General features: G+C 40.2%; 1 protein-coding gene across 2 annotated transcripts in view; it reads right to left on the minus strand.

Annotated features, from left to right (window-relative positions):
* The window catches only part of fbxw4 (F-box and WD repeat domain containing 4), a 101,263-nt gene that overhangs the window by 70,436 nt on the left and 13,123 nt on the right, over positions 1 to 17,704 (minus strand). For both annotated transcript variants that reach the window (XM_079686296.1, XM_079686295.1), the window contains exons 4-5: positions 1,430 to 1,562; positions 1,086 to 1,171 (exon numbers count right to left, since the gene is read on the minus strand). In XM_079686296.1, the coding sequence (XP_079542422.1) occupies positions 1,086 to 1,171; positions 1,430 to 1,562 (219 nt within the window). The remainder of the gene's footprint in view (positions 1 to 1,085; positions 1,172 to 1,429; positions 1,563 to 17,704) is intronic.

Consider the following 17,704-nt stretch of genomic DNA (forward strand, 5'->3'; position numbering starts at 1 on the left):
GACAACTGTAAACAGGCTTGTCTGTTTGAGCAACTGGCTCAGTGCAAAGAAGTAGACAGGGTTGGGAGAGAGTGTAAGTATGATGGCCACAGCCACACAGGGTAAACCAACTACATTGCATCCTCATCTTCAGTAGGTTTGCTTCAGTGCAGCTACAATAAAACATGCCAATTAACACCACACATTTGCTTTAAATGGTAAACTCTTTATTTGATTGTAATCCGACATTACTTCAAACATTTTAGCACAGCTAACAAGTATTTGTTTGTATTCATTACTTTATTTGTCTCCTGAGTTACCATGTCCATTGGGGGAGGTTACTTCCTGGTTCAACAAAGGGCGTGGCCGAGCGCTGAGGACTCATAAATCCTGCAAGGAGCTAATTGGGACAGATTGGGACAAACCAACTGCTTTCATGTCAAAGGGGGGATTTGAGTTTTGTCAGTGTCCTTTGTGCATGATGTGACTATTAATTATCCCTTGGGTTCAACTTGGTTGGGCCAAGCCACTATATAGGTTCCTTGGTTTTTCATTGTAGGAGGTCAGTTTTGTTCAGTTAACACCTGTTATGTTTCTTTGAGGTATTTTCTGTTGACCTCTTTTATAGGCCTAGTTATTGTATGACGTTTTCTGTGGACTTTTGGGTAAATAAAAACCCTAGTTTATTCAAACCACTCCTGTGTTCTGTTGCCTTACTGCTTGGTCCCTGACATTAAGAGAGAGAGAGAGGTTCCAGCTTGTTGTATTGAAAATATTCAGGAGAATATTTTTCATTGTTCCAATGATAATAAACAAACATTTGCATAGAGCATATTTGTCCACTCATATGTTGATAAGAGTATTAAAAACTATTTCTCTAAGGTACATTTAGAACAGATAAGAAATGTGCGATTAATTTACGATTAACTATGGACATCATGAGATTAATCGCGATTAAATATTTTAATCGACTGACAGCCCTACTGTAAACATGTATTAACAATTACATTTAAAAAACATTTTACTACCTCCACACACACATTTAGCAACCTCTTTAAGGCTCCTGACAATAAAACTCTTGTTAGGGATGTCAAGGAAAGACTAACCTCAATGTGGGACTGATGGCAACAGACCACACTCTGTCAGACATGGGGAAGGTGTCTCTGGGGTGGCTCGAAGTCAAAGTCCACATCTAGAGAAACAAACGTTTTCAGTAAGCACATTGAGTCGTGCATACATCACCAGACATATTGTGTTATCCATACTTTATCTGACTGGGGTCATGTTATGTTTTGCACATATAGAGCATAATTAATATTGATAAATGAAATCTGAGGAATTGTACAGTCACTCTTATAAAGCAATGAGGTTTCTGTCCTTCAGTCTTCCTCTTGCTGTAACAGTTATGGAATATAGACGTCACATAATGAGCAAATCAAACACATCTGACCCGGGCGGTTCGGTCTCTGGATCCGCTGATGATGAGTCCCCCTTTAGCATCCAGGCAGTTGACCTCCTGGTTGTGACCTGATAACTCCAGACACGTGTCCCGGGCCCGGCTGTGAACCAGGATCCTGCCTTCACTGTAACAAAGATGTTTCAGGAGAATATCAGGAGCATGAAGACACTGCTCCTCTTCTTCTGACTTCCCTCACCAAATCTTATCTCATCAACAATCCCTGTGTGCTGACGATTCAGAATACCTTTATTTGTCCCACAGAGGGGAAATGTACAATTTACAATATGTGTACTTTTTACACCAGCTATGATGGAAAATGGTTTTTTTGATACGATGGGCCAAGAATGGTTTTCTATTTCCTAGAATTTAAGTATAGTCAAAATGTGCCAAAAATAATCGTAACTAGAGGTGCACTATCCTATTCTAGATTGACATGATGACAAGTAAACCAACTCTATGACAACTGTGGAAACTCAATTTACTAAAGACTAATCCTTGATGCGGTTAAGGGCCAAAAAATAAAAATACTTAGCAAGTAGACCTTGAGTAAAGATGATTTGCTCTAACTACTCGTCCTTAGATTAAAAGCCCCATGCCCCGACCGGCGAAATATAAGTATCATCACTGAGTAGGGGTGTAACGGTATCCGTATTCGTCCCGTACCGTCACGGTTCGGCACATGCAGTCACACGACGAATACACAACAACAAAACGAACAAAATCCAAGAAGAAGAAAAGTTAGTATGGCGAGTTCAGATAACACACAGGAGCTAGAACCCACCTGCTTCTTTTAAATCAGCTGTGGGAACGTTGCGGGTTCCCTGTGGACTACAATAACGATGAAGTGTGTGAGTGGTGGATCGGACGAGGACGGTGTGTCGGCGTTGTTCGATAGCGGTGCGGTATGCTAATGGTAACACACGCCAAACATGCTAAATCATATCAGAAGGCATCACCCAGATTTGCCAATCACCGGAGCCCGGCAAAAGACAACAGCTTATCCCAGCTGTTTTTAATAAACCAATAGACATGAAAGCCGTGAGACCAAAATAAATAACGGAAGCTTTTGGCATATATATTTCAACGGCTATGCGCTCTTGAAACATTTTTTTATTATTTATGATGTAATATTTTGAAGACATTATTTTTAGTTTTACAGCTTGATGAAACCTTTTTGTTTGACATCAGCCATTATAGATAATATGGCCATCTGAGTGTGTGGTACTGTTTGTGGTTTGTTTTTAACAGTGTAATACAGTTAATTATTCAAAATGTTCAAGTTCCTTATTTTTAAACTGAAACTTGCACTACTGTTCAAAAATAAATAACAACAAACCTGGAATTATGCATTTGGGACTTTTTTTGTGCTTTTTCTTGTAGTACCGAACCCGTACCGAACCGTGACCCCCAAACCGAGGTACGAACCGAACCGTGAATTCTGTGAACCGTTACACCCCTATCACTGAGTTGTGTTCAATGGCATTAAAATGAGAAAAACGTGGCTGAAGGTTAATTCAATGAGTCTGGGTCACTTTGAAATGATTACTGATAATCCATCATTCCATTTTTATGTCAATAACGGAGTTTTCATATATAGCTGCTATGATAGCTACCAGAGTGTATTACGGCTTCCGGTTTTGGGTATTCTGGCTACGCATCACTCATTCACCAATGGATAATGTATAGATGAATTTTTAGGAACTTCACCTCGATTCTATTGGCTCTAACGGTTAAAAAGAGGTGTCAATCATCAAAATCGACCGAGGGGGGCAAGAGATATGGAAAATCCACCCAAATGACCGAGAAGTGTTTTTATTTTGCTAAAACTATTTGAAAAGGTCAAATGTCACTTGTTTTGCATCAATCTTGATACAAGGTACTTATTATATGTTATCGTTTGGATTCCTAAAGCTTTTTTCTTTTTTTTGGACGGACACTATCATTTATGTTCAATCTGAAGTTACTTTAAAATAAAACAAATCTATATTGATTCTGACTCTTCTAAATCCAACTCATAGGTTTATAATTACTTTGAAAAAAAAGATTATTAATTTACCACTTTTAGAAGTGAAGTTATAGTCATTTGTTCTGGGAATGTCATTTTCGAGCCTGAGACCTAGAAAACAGGCTTGGGGCACAACAGGTTGTTAAGAGTGAATGTGAGATTATTTTTATCCAATGGGTTGTTGGCACTTACTCATGACTACCCAAAAAAACGCCTGATAGGATGTTGGACATGCCCCTGTCGGCATTAGCTGAGGAATGTTAAAGCTTTAGTTTGTTCCAGATAGCCCTGAATGTGTGTTGCTAATTGTACCAATTAGGGTTTAGAGCAGGTCGGACCCAAAATCAGACAGACAACTGTCCAAATGAAAAATACCTTTATTCAGGCAAGGCTAGGCGAAACAAAATTAACAAAACTCTATATTACCCACTCCCACATAAGACACACAAGGATCTGACAATTACCGTAATTTTCGGACTATAAGCCGCCTTTTTCCCTATTTTTCGACGCTGCGGCTTATATAACGGTGCGGCTAATCTATGGACTTTTACAGCTAACGGCCAACAACTTTAACTCTATGGGCTCTATGGCCGGTCCGCGGACACCCACCTTTAAGCGGCGGGTTCCAGCAGGAAAAGCTGGAGTTCGGAAAAGAGTGAGACAGGTAGCGCGCAAAAGTAAAAGTGGAACCGAGAGTGGTATGCCGCTGCTGCGGCTTATATTCAGGTGCGGCTTATAGTCCGAAAATTACGGTACCAATAGAAAACTAAAACTAAAATAAATATAGACTAATCACAAGGACAAGACACAGCTGGGGAGGGAAGGAAAAACACGCTTCCGGTTATGGCGCTGAGCTGAGAGGCTGACACTCCCCAGCACGGTTGCAATTCCTACTAAAATCCTATTCTAACTACTCAGAACCCACCTAAAACTGCATGGTGTTTGCTTCCAAACCCCCACAACATTCATTATGCCACAGAAAACGTAAAAAAAAAGACGAAAAGCTCAACAGAAGACGGAGCAAGTGAGGACACCATCCCGGCAGCGACCGGGAAACATATGTGGGCGCGCCGCCTGGAAGGAAAACACATTTCTGTAAAGGCTCGTCGACGATCGATTATTGCAGAGGCTGTCTGGAGGAGCCTTAACCGTGGCGTGCGGTGCAGTGGGTTGTGCAGATGTTCTGCCCTTGACCGTTTGTTTACTCAATAAACGCATCTCCTTTGGATCTTAGGCTATGTATGTTTTTAATACTACTGCTTTAATTCTGAGCCGACATTTACAGTGAGAACAGCTGCTGAGGCCAGTGCAGAAAGCAGAACAGTGTGTATAATATATATCTCTCAATAATTTAAGTAACAGGCCTACATTACACACTTTATTTGTATGCTTTAGTACAGTGCTTCTCAAAGTGTGGTCCGCGGACCACTGGTGGTCCGTGAGTATATTGGTAACATTTCACATTTGAAATAAATAAATAAATTTAAGTTTTCCGCACTCTTGCTGGAATATCTCCGCAATGGAGAGAGCTTAAGTTTCGATTGCATGATATAGCCCAGCGCTACACCTTCATCACACATGTGGCCACTTGTTTGTGCCATTTTCAGGCGATTAATAACCTGTTCTAGAATAAGGATGTGATTTTGGATTTTTATTGGTTAAGTGGTCCTTGGTATGAAAAAGTTTGAGAAACACTGCTTCAGTAGATATCTACAAATAAACAGTTGATATTTTTCATGAAACCAAATAGTGCTTCATATCATAACATATACATGGGCTGTAGCCTGATATGTATTATATGCTTTAAGAGCTGTATGTGTGTGTTATGGAGTGTATATGTGTCTGTAGTAATTGCATGTGCCGCCAGCAAAGGGAGCTGCTGGACTAACACTCAACATCATTGCCAGCAGTGTGTGAGTGAGTGTGTGTATGTGTGTGTGTGTGTGTGTGTGTGTGTGTGTGTGTGCGTGCGTGTGACAGAGAGAGACAGATGATGTGGAAGGCAGAGTAGCTTATCTGACATCTAAATGTTGGAAAATTGTACATTCTAGGCTGTGAGCTCCCTGTTTGAGCGGCTGACTACTCCTTCGCTATGTAGCATCGCATTGGATATGGGCTGAACTTGTCCTGGAATGTAATTTTCCCGGCCATTTGCCTAGGAGGCCTTAGCAGAAATGTGCAGAAAAGGCATGAAAATTGCACATCTTTCAAAATGGCCGACTTTCTGAGGGTCCGGCAGAATAGAAGGCAATTTGAAAGATGTCCGCAATGATAAGAGCAATGTATATACAGCGTTTGTTGCATATTGGAACACCCATATCCGAGTAGTTTGGAGTAATTTGCGACATATAAATCGCCCAAAAATGTATATTCTCTGTTAGCTTACGACCGCCCCGATTGAGCTAGCAACGTTTTTACTCCCAATTTAGCATGGCTATGGATATGGTCTGAACTGGTCCAGGAATGGAAATGTTCTGATAATTTCCCTTAGAGCAGTGTGCGAAACTGTGCTCAAAATGCATGAAAAACGGCCATCTTTTTGTGGGCTAATCAAAAGCCATTTGAAATATGTGTGCCATCATAATAGCAATGTGTATACAGCGTTTCGTGAATATCTGGAAAACTATATGCGAGTAGTTTGGAGTCATTTGAGACATGTAAATCGTCAAAAATGGTACATTCTCTGTTAGCTTACGTTCGCCCCGATTGAGCGAGCAACTATTTTATTCGCAATTTAACATGATATTGGATATGGGCTGAACTTGTCCTGGACTGGAATTTTTCCGATCTTTTCTCGAGGAGGTGTTTGCGAAAATGCGCCTAAAATGCATGAATAACGCCTATTTTTCTAAATGGCCGACTTTCTGGGGGGCGGGGCTAATGGAAGCCATTTTGAAATATGACCGCAATTCCATCAGGAATGTCTGTGGCAAGACATGACTTGTGTGACTATCGCACAATAGGGGGCGCTACTGAGCTGGTGTACAAAAAGGTACGATCTTTTTGCACAGTCTGGAAAAGGTTGTGGGCTGTGACGTGTGTCCCAAGTTTCGCGTCCGAAGCTCATTGTAGCGAATTTGTGACATTAAAATAGTCAAAAATGGTACATTCTCCGTTAGCTTACGAGCTCCCCGTTTGAGCAGTGAACTATGAATTCGCAATTTAGCATCCCATTGGATATGGGCTGATGTTGTCCTGGTTTGGAATTTGTCCGATCATTTCCCTGGGAGGAGTTCGCAAAAACGCCCAAAAACGCACATTTTTCAAAAAGGCCGACTTTATGGGGGATAATGGAAGACATTTTGAAATATGTCCGCAATTCCATGAGGAATGTCTGTGCCAAGCTTTGAGTAGATTGGATAAACTATATTTGACTACAGCACAATAGGGGGCGCTACTGAGCCGTATTTGCTCAAACGTACAATTTTTTTGTACAGTCTGGAAAAGGTTGTGGGCTGTGACATGTGTTCCGAGTTTAAAGGCCGTAACTCATTTTTTCCTCTACTTATGGCTCGGTACATTTTTTAACCCTTCGATTTCGAGAAAAAACTGAATAGGACACGCCCACATGTTTCATTGGTTGCGACCCTTTAAATCTCAGTTTATACTCACCCTGCCAGTATGTCTATGACAAAATATATTTATTTCGTCCATCGGTTCTTGAGATATAAATGAGTTGTGTTTTTGGCGCCCCCTATTGTCCGAAATGAACAGCCTTTTTTGTGCCTATTTCCCAAAACAGACTGAACCTATCCACCGAAATCTGTGATATTTGGATACATTTCGGATGAATTGTGAGCATTTATGTCTAGGCCACACCTTTTTGCTAATACGTTTTGATTGATGTCGGCCACATTTTTCCACACCTCGTGCTCATTTTCTACGGTAATGTGTCTGACCCTCCACTGATGCTGTGCTATACGTTTGGTGTGGAAAATAAAAAAATTGGAATTTAAGTTAATATTTCACTGTTTTTGACATTATGCTAATTTAAAAAAAATCAAAGTAGGCGGAGCTTCGGGATATGAGAGGATAATATGTAGAGCTGCTCCACCCGGATAAGTGTGCAAAATGTCAGGTCCGTCAGACTTACGCTGCGACTATGTACATTTTTTGAAAAAACAATTTATCACAGGTGGCTAGTGCTGTGTACCTGGACTCACATTCAGGTTCAGGTCCGGACTCAAGTCCAGAGGTTCAGGTTCAGGTCCGGACTTATAAGTCCGGACTTGTGTCAAGTTGTGTGAGCAACTAAAGTGAACTTATTGTGAGCTAATTATCAATTTAAAAAAAAATCATAATCAACTCAAATTCAAACTCGTCAGGTTTATTGTGCCCCCTTCCAATTTGTGTCTACACCATGTCTTTTCTAGAACTCTACATGTGTTACTAACTACACAACACAACTACATACATAGTGATGTACATACAAGACTCAATATGCAAGAGTACAAGTCTATGTGTTCTTGTTCAAGAACAACAGCATATTGACATTGTCTGGGTGAAGTGTTGCTCTTTCGGCAGACACTATATCACCATACATAGAAAGGAGTTAGCTTAGCTACACTACCATATATGGCAACCAGTATCCCATGCTGTCAGTGTCCACTATGTCTAAGCCAGCTTCCCTTGACGTCACACAGATCTCGCGAGCAGTTGCGATATTTTGCGAGACTTCGTGAGTTCAGTAATGGCCGCCATATCAGAAGCCAAAACAATGTTTTTCGTCTTTTCTCAGCGCAAATTTCTCGAGTACCGGTTCGGCGTACCAGTACGCAGCACTACAGGTGGCGCTAGAGAGCAAGTTTGAAATTCACCCACCGAATCCAAAATGTTACATTTTTCACCCGCCCTGGAAGTGTTGCCAAATGTCGCTACATGAATAGTGTCGTAACCCCCTCAAAAACAGGTCGAAAGCGCAGAACGAGAAGAATAAGAATAACAATTCTAAGCATAACAATAGGTCTTCGCACACTTCGTGCTCAGGCCCTAATTAAAACTGCGGTCCCAGACGTGCACGCAGTTGTGGGCGGGCCTTCGCGTCCGTGCGCCTGTCGGGGAGGTTTGCCGGTCATCCCTTTGTCAAGCAGAGTTGCGCGAGTCCTCCGAAATGAGCCGTTTGTCATTTCTATGATTTTCGCGTCCCAAACTCCCAGGTCCTCCGGCAGCGAGCCGGAAACGGATGTCGGCGCGCCGTCTCGAAGGAAAACAAATTTCTCTAAAGGCTCGTCGAGGATCAATTATCAAGGAGGCTGTCTGGAGGAGCCGTAACCGAGGATACACTGATTTAGAGGAGAGAGGAGTCTCTCTGGAGGAGCTATAACAGACGGTAGACTGATGTAGAGGAGAGAGGAGAGAGGAGTCTCTCTGGAGGAGCTATAACCGAGGGATGTATCCTCCGGAGTCGATTTCAGGCAACAGTGATGTTTAAAAGAGGCGTGACGCATGGCTGGACTTATGTCAACGAAGCACAGCTCTGCAAACTGTTCCCGTTGTGATTACAAGTTATTTAAGATGATCAAATGTGCATCAGACTTTCCGCCCTTTACTGTTTGTTTACTCACTAATCACATCTCCCCTGGATGTTAGGCTACTTTTTTTTTAATACAACTGCTTTCATTCAGACTCGATGTTTACAGTGACAACAGCAATAATATACTGTATGTAACAGGCCTACACTTTATTTGAATGCTTTAGTAGATATATACAAGTAAACAGTAGAGATTTTTCATGAAACCATATAATGCTTCACATAATGAAATATACAAGGGCTGTAGCCTTATATTTATTATATGCTTTAGGAGCTGTAAGTGTGTGTTGTACAGTGAGTAGGTGTGTGTTGTGGAGTGTATAGGTGTATGTTATAATTGAATTTGCTGCCAGCAGAGGCGGTGTGTGCGTGTGTGTGTGCAAGAGAGTTGATGTGCTTAATATCCATGAAAAAACGTAGGCCACGGCCACATTCGTCATTTGTTGCGACAATTTACCTATAAGTTCATACTCACCCCCAGAGTATGTCTAAAAAAATTAAATTAATTTCGTCCATCCTTTCTTGAGTTATACATTTGTCGTGTTTTTGGCGCCCTCTATAGTCCAAAAGGAAAATACCTTTGTGTGCCTATTCCCCAATACAGATTGAACCTATCCACCAGAATGTGTGTTATTTGGATATATTGTTGATGAGTTATGAGCATTTCTTTCTAAGCCCCGCCTTTTTGCAAACACGTTTAGAATAATGACGGCCATATTTATCAATTGAACATGGCCATTTCCTTCGGTAATGTGTTTGACACTCCACCGATGCTGTATACTAAGTTTGGAGTCGAAACACAACAATTTTAAATTTAAGTTAATATTTCACGGTTTTTAACTTGATGCTAATTACAAATAAATCAAGTAGGCGACGCCTCGGGGTTCAAGGACATAATATGTAGAGTAGGTCCACCCGAGTAAGTGTGCAAAAATGTCAGGTCATTCAGAGTTACGGTGCGACTTTGTAAATGTTTCCAAAAATGGAAATGAAGTAGTTTGGATTAATTTGTGACATGTAAATCGTCAAAAATGGTACATTCTCCGTTAGCTTACGAGCTCCCCGTTTGAGCTAGCAACTATTTTTTCGCAATTTAGCATCATATTGCATAGGGGCTGAACTTGTCCTGGATTGGAATTTTTCCGATCATGTCCCTAGGAGGAGTAAGCAAAAATGTGCTTAAAATGCATGAAAAACGCAAATTTGTGAAAATGGCCGACTTTCTGGGGGGCCGGGCCAATAGAAGGCAATGTGAAATATGTCCAGATTTATAAGAGCAATGTGTATACAGCGTTTCGTCCATATCGGAAAAACTATATGCGAGTAGTTTGGAGTAATTTGCGACATGTAAATCGTCAAAAATGGTGTATTCGCTGTTAGCTTATGACCTCCACGATTGAGCTATCATAAATTGGCTTCTCAATTAAGCATCATACTGGATAGGGGCTGAACTTGTCCTGGATTGGAATTTTTCCGATCATTCCCCTAGGAGGAGTACGCAAAAATGTCCTTAAAATGCATGAAAAACGCACATTTCTCAAAATGGCCAACTTTCGGGGGGGCCGGGCTAATGAAAGGCAATTTGAAATATGTACAAATTCATAAGACCAATGCATATACAGCGTTTCGCGAATATCAGAAAAACTGTATGCGAGTAGTTTGGATTAATTTGTGACATGTAAATCGTCAAAAACTGGGTACTCGCGGTAAGCTTACGACCGCCAGAATTGAGCTATCAAAAATGTGCTTCTCAATTAAGCATCATATTGGATAGGGGCTGAACTTGTCCTGGATTGGAATTTTTCCGATCATTTCCCTAGGAGAAGAGCGGAAATATGTCCTTAAAATGCATGAGAAACGCACATTTTTCAAAATGGCCGACTTTGTCGGGGGCGAGGCTAATGGAAGCAAATTCGAAATATGTCCGCTATTCCATGACGATTGTCTGTGCCAAAATTCGTGAAGATCTGAGAAACTATATGTGACTACCACACAATAGGGGGCGCTAGTGAGCAGTTTTTTTTAAAATTACGTTTTTCTTTTAAATTCGTGAAAAGATTGTGGGCTTTGACGTCTGCGCCAAGTTTTGCGTCCGAAGCTCATTTTATGCTATCGCAATGTAAAATATTGTCATAGGCCACGCCCACATTCTGCATTTGTTTCCACACTTTAAATATCAGTTCATAGTCACCCCGAGAGTATGTCTAAAAAAAGTTTGTTTTATTTTGGCCATCCGTTCTTGATTTATAAATTGGTGGTGTTTTTGGCGCCCCCTATTCTCCAAAATGAAAATGCTTTGGTGTGCCTATTCCCCAACATAGATTGAAAGTATCCACCAAAATGTGTGGTGAATGGATACATTGTTGATGAGTTATGAGCATTTCTTTCTAAGCCACACCTTTTTGCTAATACGTTTTGATTAATGGCAGCCATATTTATTACCTGAACATGCTCATTTCATATGTTAATGTGTGTGACCCTCCACCGATGCTTTCATTCTAAGATTGGTGTTGATAAAACCGAAATTGAAATTTAGGATAATATTTCACTGTTTTTAACATTATGCTAATTAAAAAAATCAAAGTAGGCGGAGCTTAGGGGTTCAAGAGAACTTTATGTAGAACAGGTCCACCCGGATAAGTGCGGAAAATGTCAGGTCCATCCGACTTACGGTGCGACTATGTATATTTTTCAAAAATGTTTTACATATAGGTGGCGCTAGCGAGCATGTTTAACCCATCAACTCCAGAATGTCGAATTTTTCACCGGTCCTGCCGTCCGTGAAAAATGTTGCTGCATGAATGGCGTCGTAAAGCCCTCAAATTCAGGATCTACCAGCAGAGGAATATTAATAAGAATCGTGCGAATAACAATAGGTCTTCGCACACTTCGTGCTCAGGCCCTAATAAGAATTGTGCGAATAACAATAGGTCTTCGCACACTTCATGCTCAGGCCCTAATAATACTGACGATTTCAATAGGTCTTTGCACTTCGTGCTCAGGCCCTAATAAGAATTCTAAGCATTACAATAGTTATTCGCACACTTCGTGCTCAGGCCCTAATAATATCAGTGTTTCCCTTAGGTTTACTGCCTTGGCAGGGTGCTGCTCGGGTTCCGTCGGAATTTTTTTTCGGAGCACTATTATACAGTATATTTCTACCAAACTCACTACACACATCAATAGTCTCCTGGTGGTCGGACTACAGCAGAGAGTTTGGAAGAATATGGTTTGGAATAATTTTGGGGAATATTTATAATGTAAAATCTTCAATAAATATGGTATAATCTTCAATAACGTCATTATTATACAGTATATTTCTACCAAACTCACTACACACATCCATAGTCTCCTGGTGGTCAGACTACAGCAGAGAGTTTGGAAGAATGTGCTTTTGAATAATTTTGAGGAATATTTATAATGTAAAATCTTCAATAAACATGGCATCATCTTCAATAATTTTACGATGGAGCCATTGGATTTGTGAATATAAGAAATGTGCACTGGAAGTTTGTGGTGAGTATACAGCTACTCGTGTAGTAATACTGTAGCTGCTTTTACAACATGTATGTTTTGCTCAGGGTTTGCACATTTCAAGTTAATCAGCTATTACTTTGAAGATCTATGATTACATTTTTTCAAATGCATACAACTAAATATACATTGCTATTACAAAATATTGTAATACATTACTCATATACTGTGACAGAGTTAAGATTAAAATGTGTATCTCATGCAGCCCCATTTTGTAAATTCATCTTTGCCTCAGGATTGATTTAAAAATGCTTCTTTTAGTTTGAATGTCTTCATCTATATCATAGGGAAACAATATAAAAATGTAGTCCAAAATAAGTACTCATTCAAACATTTTTCATTGGTGGTCGCTACTGCTCCACTAAAGATTTGAGTCTTCTGTCCCCAAATTGTGCAACTTTCTTTCATCTGATCTGACATCTTTAATAATTTCAATACTTTTAAGTCTTAATTATACCCATTTAAAATGGGTAGTTATTATTTTAGTGTTACTTTTAATAGCTTTTTTAACAGTTGAAGTGATTTTAATAATGTGAATCTATTAGTTAACTGTAGTTTTCATTCTTGAAGAAAAGCTGATACATTATTGTTGCTGCTGACATTTTGAAAAAGGTTTGGTTTAATTATACGGTATGCTACTTTTTAAAACAGTACCTCCATGCCCTTTCAAACCAGAAGTTGAGGACTCCAGAAAGGCTGGTTACAAATTTGGGTAATATAAAATATATTACAGGAAATACATTGGTTAAACGCACATTTGGTAAAGGCAAAGAGTAAGTGCCAATTACATTTTTTTTTCTATTGTTCTATAGAGAGTATTTCAAGATGCGCCGGAACAGACTGGGAAAAGAGGACTGGGTTAACATCAAATGGCAGCCTGGAAAGATAACCCACACCTTTCAGAAAGATGCCACCAGTTGTGGAGCCTTTGTCATGCAGGTGATTCAATGCAACATGTTGTGCTCATTAATAATAAAGCATTTTATTTTAAAGGGAAATTCAAAAACAAGTCATAACGTCATGTTATTTTACCATCTGTCCAGATGGCCAAGATGACAGTGGAGGAATTTCCGAAAATTCCACAGACGTTTCACATCAAGTCATCAAAACAATGTCTTCAACATCTACGAAGAGACATGGCAGAAGAAATTCTCAAAGGATCAGGTATTAGCCAAAAATATGAAATGAATATATGGATAGCTTCCTGTAAATTGAACAGTAATACGCCTGTTATTTTTTCAGTTTCAAAAGGATGACTTCTGTTCCTTCTGTGGAATTGAGGACCTGCCCACAACTGCTGTTGATGCTGTTTGGGTGAGACTAAATGATGAATTGTTTTGAAACTCCAGAAGATAATCTGAATAGTAGATAATATATAGATCATCTGGAGTTAGATTTCAGGAATAACATAAAAGTAATGACATTTTGTATATCTTTATGCATTACAGGTTTCCTTTTGTTTTTCTTATAATTTGTTAAAGTTTTAGCACAGTACAGATAAACCTGAATAACAACAAGTATTTATATATATATATATAAAAAAAAAAGTATAATCTCTATAAAATATAAATGAATATGCCTGCTTTACAAGTGTCCTACACTTTACATTTTCTTAATATCTTTGTTGTATTTATCCCCAAGTAGGTTCAGTGTGAAAATTGTGGAAGATGGTTTCACACGCAGTGCCTCGGAATGACTGCTGCACGAATACCCAAAAGAAATACCCTGCGGTATTGTGTTTTGTGTATCCTCCCAAACTAAAGAGGCTATAGGTGAGTTTGTGTAACTCTTACCAGAGGTAGCAGGATTTGGAGAGGTAAGGCTTGTAGTTTGAACTACTACCACAGTAGAAGTAGTGCGCTTACAAACGGCATGTGGGGGAAAATCCAGCCCAGCCAGTGATTTGAAATCGGCAAAATTAAAAGGTGAATTTTGTACAAAACAAACAAAAATCCAGAAAAAAGCTTTGCTAAAGATTTTGGGCAACTGAATAATCAACTGTCCATAGTTTTAAATTGTTATATTCTTAATTAAGATGTAAAATATATTTTCAATTACAGATTAAAGTAGTCACAGATGTTCATGATGTTTTCCATGTCTGACATTATATTGTAGATTTGTTCATTAATATTGTACGGTAAGATAGGTAAAAAGCCTGAAATGTTTTATTTTTCAATGTTAACTTTATTTTGTAACAGTCTGCTCCATCATTCACCAGTAGTTTTCCATTCACCTGTCTCACCTGTTAACCACACCCATGTTTTTGCTCACTCTCTTTCTCTTTTTCACCCATTAGCTTTACTGCCGGTATTTAAACCCTCACCAGACACACACCCGTTGCCAGATCGTACTTTGCCTTCATGCTAGTCTTTCACGCGTTTGTTACTAGATTGCCTACCCGGTTCCGACCCTGCCTGATCCCTGATCCTGCCTGTCCTTGGACTATCCTGCCTTCCCTGCTGTCTGAACCTGCCTGTACCTCTGTTGATCGCCTCGCCTGCTCCCTGACCCTCTGCCCGGCCCTGACTCACCTTCTGCCCGCTGTCCTCTGGTTCGTTTGCCTGCACATCATCCGGCTGATACTGTTCTGGTATTATTACCAATAAAGTTCATTACCAATACTCCTTGGTTTCTCGAGTGCTGCATTTGGGTATAAGATTGTGACCATTTTACTGTTTCATAGCTAATGAAAAAGTTGTTTCATGTCTTAATTTATATATAACATACTTTATATACAATGTGTAACATTGTATATACAGTATGTTATAATACACTATAAATATTCACCAAAATTATTCCAAACCATATTCTTCCAACTCGCTGCTGTATTCTGACCACCAGGAGACTATTGATGTGTGTAGTGAGTTTGGTAGCACTCCACTGTATAATAGTGAAGTTATTGAAGGTTATACCATATTTATTGAATATTTTACACTATAAATATTCAACAAAATTATTCAAAAGCACATTCTTCCAAACTCTCTGCTGTAGTCTGACCACCAGGAGACTATTGATGTGTGTAGTGAGTTTGGTAGAAATATACTGTATAATAGTGAAGTGATTGAATATTATTGTATTCTCTTTTTTCGGAGTTGCACTTTGCAGACGGTCGCTGAGCACTTGTTTCTTCTCCGGCTGCGGAAAGAGACCAATTTAATGTGTCCAGCTCGGAGGACGGCGCATATTGGCTTTTTTTTATCAACATGTGTTGGTAGTTCGTTGTCAACCTTACCACGGTACATAGGAGATGCAATTTGTGTCTGAATAACGTTTTGTTCATGAGTTATTGATCCGTGAAATCCGAATCTGCCATTATCGTTCTAACTTTACTGAACTCATTTTAAGAGGCAATTTGTTGAGTCACTGCCGCTAAATGCCGGTAGCATCAAGCTAGCAAATCCTTCAATCTTAGCCTCACATCAACAGGTGTAGACAGAACATCCAATTATCCTGAGCTGCTTTACTGAATAAACCAACTCACATCTCCTGTCTTTTTTTTCACCCAACTCATTAGACTATTCTTCTGCTGGCGTTTCATTGTTATTTTCTGTCAAATTCAATACTGTAGTTCAAAACCGCGGTACCTGCTCACCATCTGTGAGCTATTTTTAGAATGCGCACGCTACGTTCGCAGTGTTGCCAACTCCATAGTAAGGAAAGTAGCTATTGGCTGTACGAAAAGTCGCCAGAAGTCCCTAAATGATGTCATTGCCTAATTTGCATATCATGTAATGGCGGTAAAAAAACGTTCCACCCCCTTCAAGGAGGATCAAAACTTGAAACCAGAGTAAATCCAGATGACAGTAGATCAGAAATGCCTCTATTAGAGAAAGTATAAATAGTTTTTAGTTGAAATCTCCCTTACAATAAAGGCAGTATGCCCGTGTGTCATCTCCAATAAATGGCTTCAACCATCCTTTAAACTCAGGGTTTGATTCCCACTCCTTTCTGTACTTTTGTGATTACAGTTTAGACTGTGACATGATTACCTACGTGAATGTTTAGCTTGTCACAGAGAGGCACACACACAGTGGACGAGGTGATTAATTAAGTGACTGAGGTTGTGTGAGTCAATGCAAAGCAAAGGCAGTTATTTATTGTAGTCAGTGTGACAGTGAAGAAACATTTACATTTTACATTTAAATCCAGCTCAAAACCAGGACGGCTTGGCGCACGCGCAATTCATTTACAGTCTTGACGCGGGAGAGTGTGGCTGTCTCCTCTCTGCTCTGACTGCAGCTGAGCTGCTGCAGGAGGCAACTAGCGCCTCTGAGTACTATGGGAGGGCAGAGCAGGGGCAGAGGGGCTCACGGCAGCACTCGCGGCTCGTTAACTGCTGAACAATACGTGATTCTCCAAACACCAGAAAAGTCCCTAATAACACCATTACAAGTCGTTAGATTAGTCGTTAGTCGCTTTTGACAAAAGTAAGTAGCCGAAGGGTTTGGAAAGCCGCCGAATTTAACGACAAAGTCGCCAAGTTGGCAACACTGTACGTTCGTTGTCGCGTTCGTGCGCGTCCACCTGGGCAGGCTGTGTGTGTCTTTCTCCCGTGACGAAAACGGCTTGCGGTTAAAAAAAAAAACGAATTTGAAACTGGGGGACACACAAAGGGGCAGACAGCAGAGCTTGGCGCAATAATGCAGATTTGTTTGACTTTTTTACACTTTGTTGTTCTCCTCCTTTACTCCGCTCTTGTCTCTGATTGTGAGTGTGTGCATTCGCATGTGTGTGTGGGGGGAGAGCGGAGGGAGAATGTGAATACGCAAAGCAGTGGACACTGAAACATGCACATTGGATAAATAACATTGGCGTTTAGTTAATTTAATAAAAGAGCACATGTTCAAGGTGAAAAGTGACCGTAGATAGATTACTTCAGTTGCAATTTGGTGCTATATATTTATTTTTTTTAAATAAAAAAAACAAAACACCTTGAATTTCAGGCAGGGCGCGGGGCTCCGTTGGCAGGGCGCAGCGCCCCGCCAAGACAATGGTAGGGGAAAACTGAATATAACAAAAAGCACTTTTTGTGTTTGGGAAAGAGATGGGAGGGGGGATGTATTTGTGTGGTTTCTGAAAGTGTTAACTTAGGGGGAATCTATGTTGCAGGGGGAGGGTATAGGGGGGGACAAAGGACAGCCCACTACAGTGAGCAGGTCTGGTGGTAGGTTGGTCATGTCGGAGGTGGTAAGAGGGA

This window comes from Notothenia rossii, assembly GCF_949606895.1.
Source record: "Notothenia rossii genome assembly, chromosome: 6".
Classification (NCBI taxonomy): domain Eukaryota; kingdom Metazoa; phylum Chordata; class Actinopteri; order Perciformes; family Nototheniidae; genus Notothenia; species Notothenia rossii.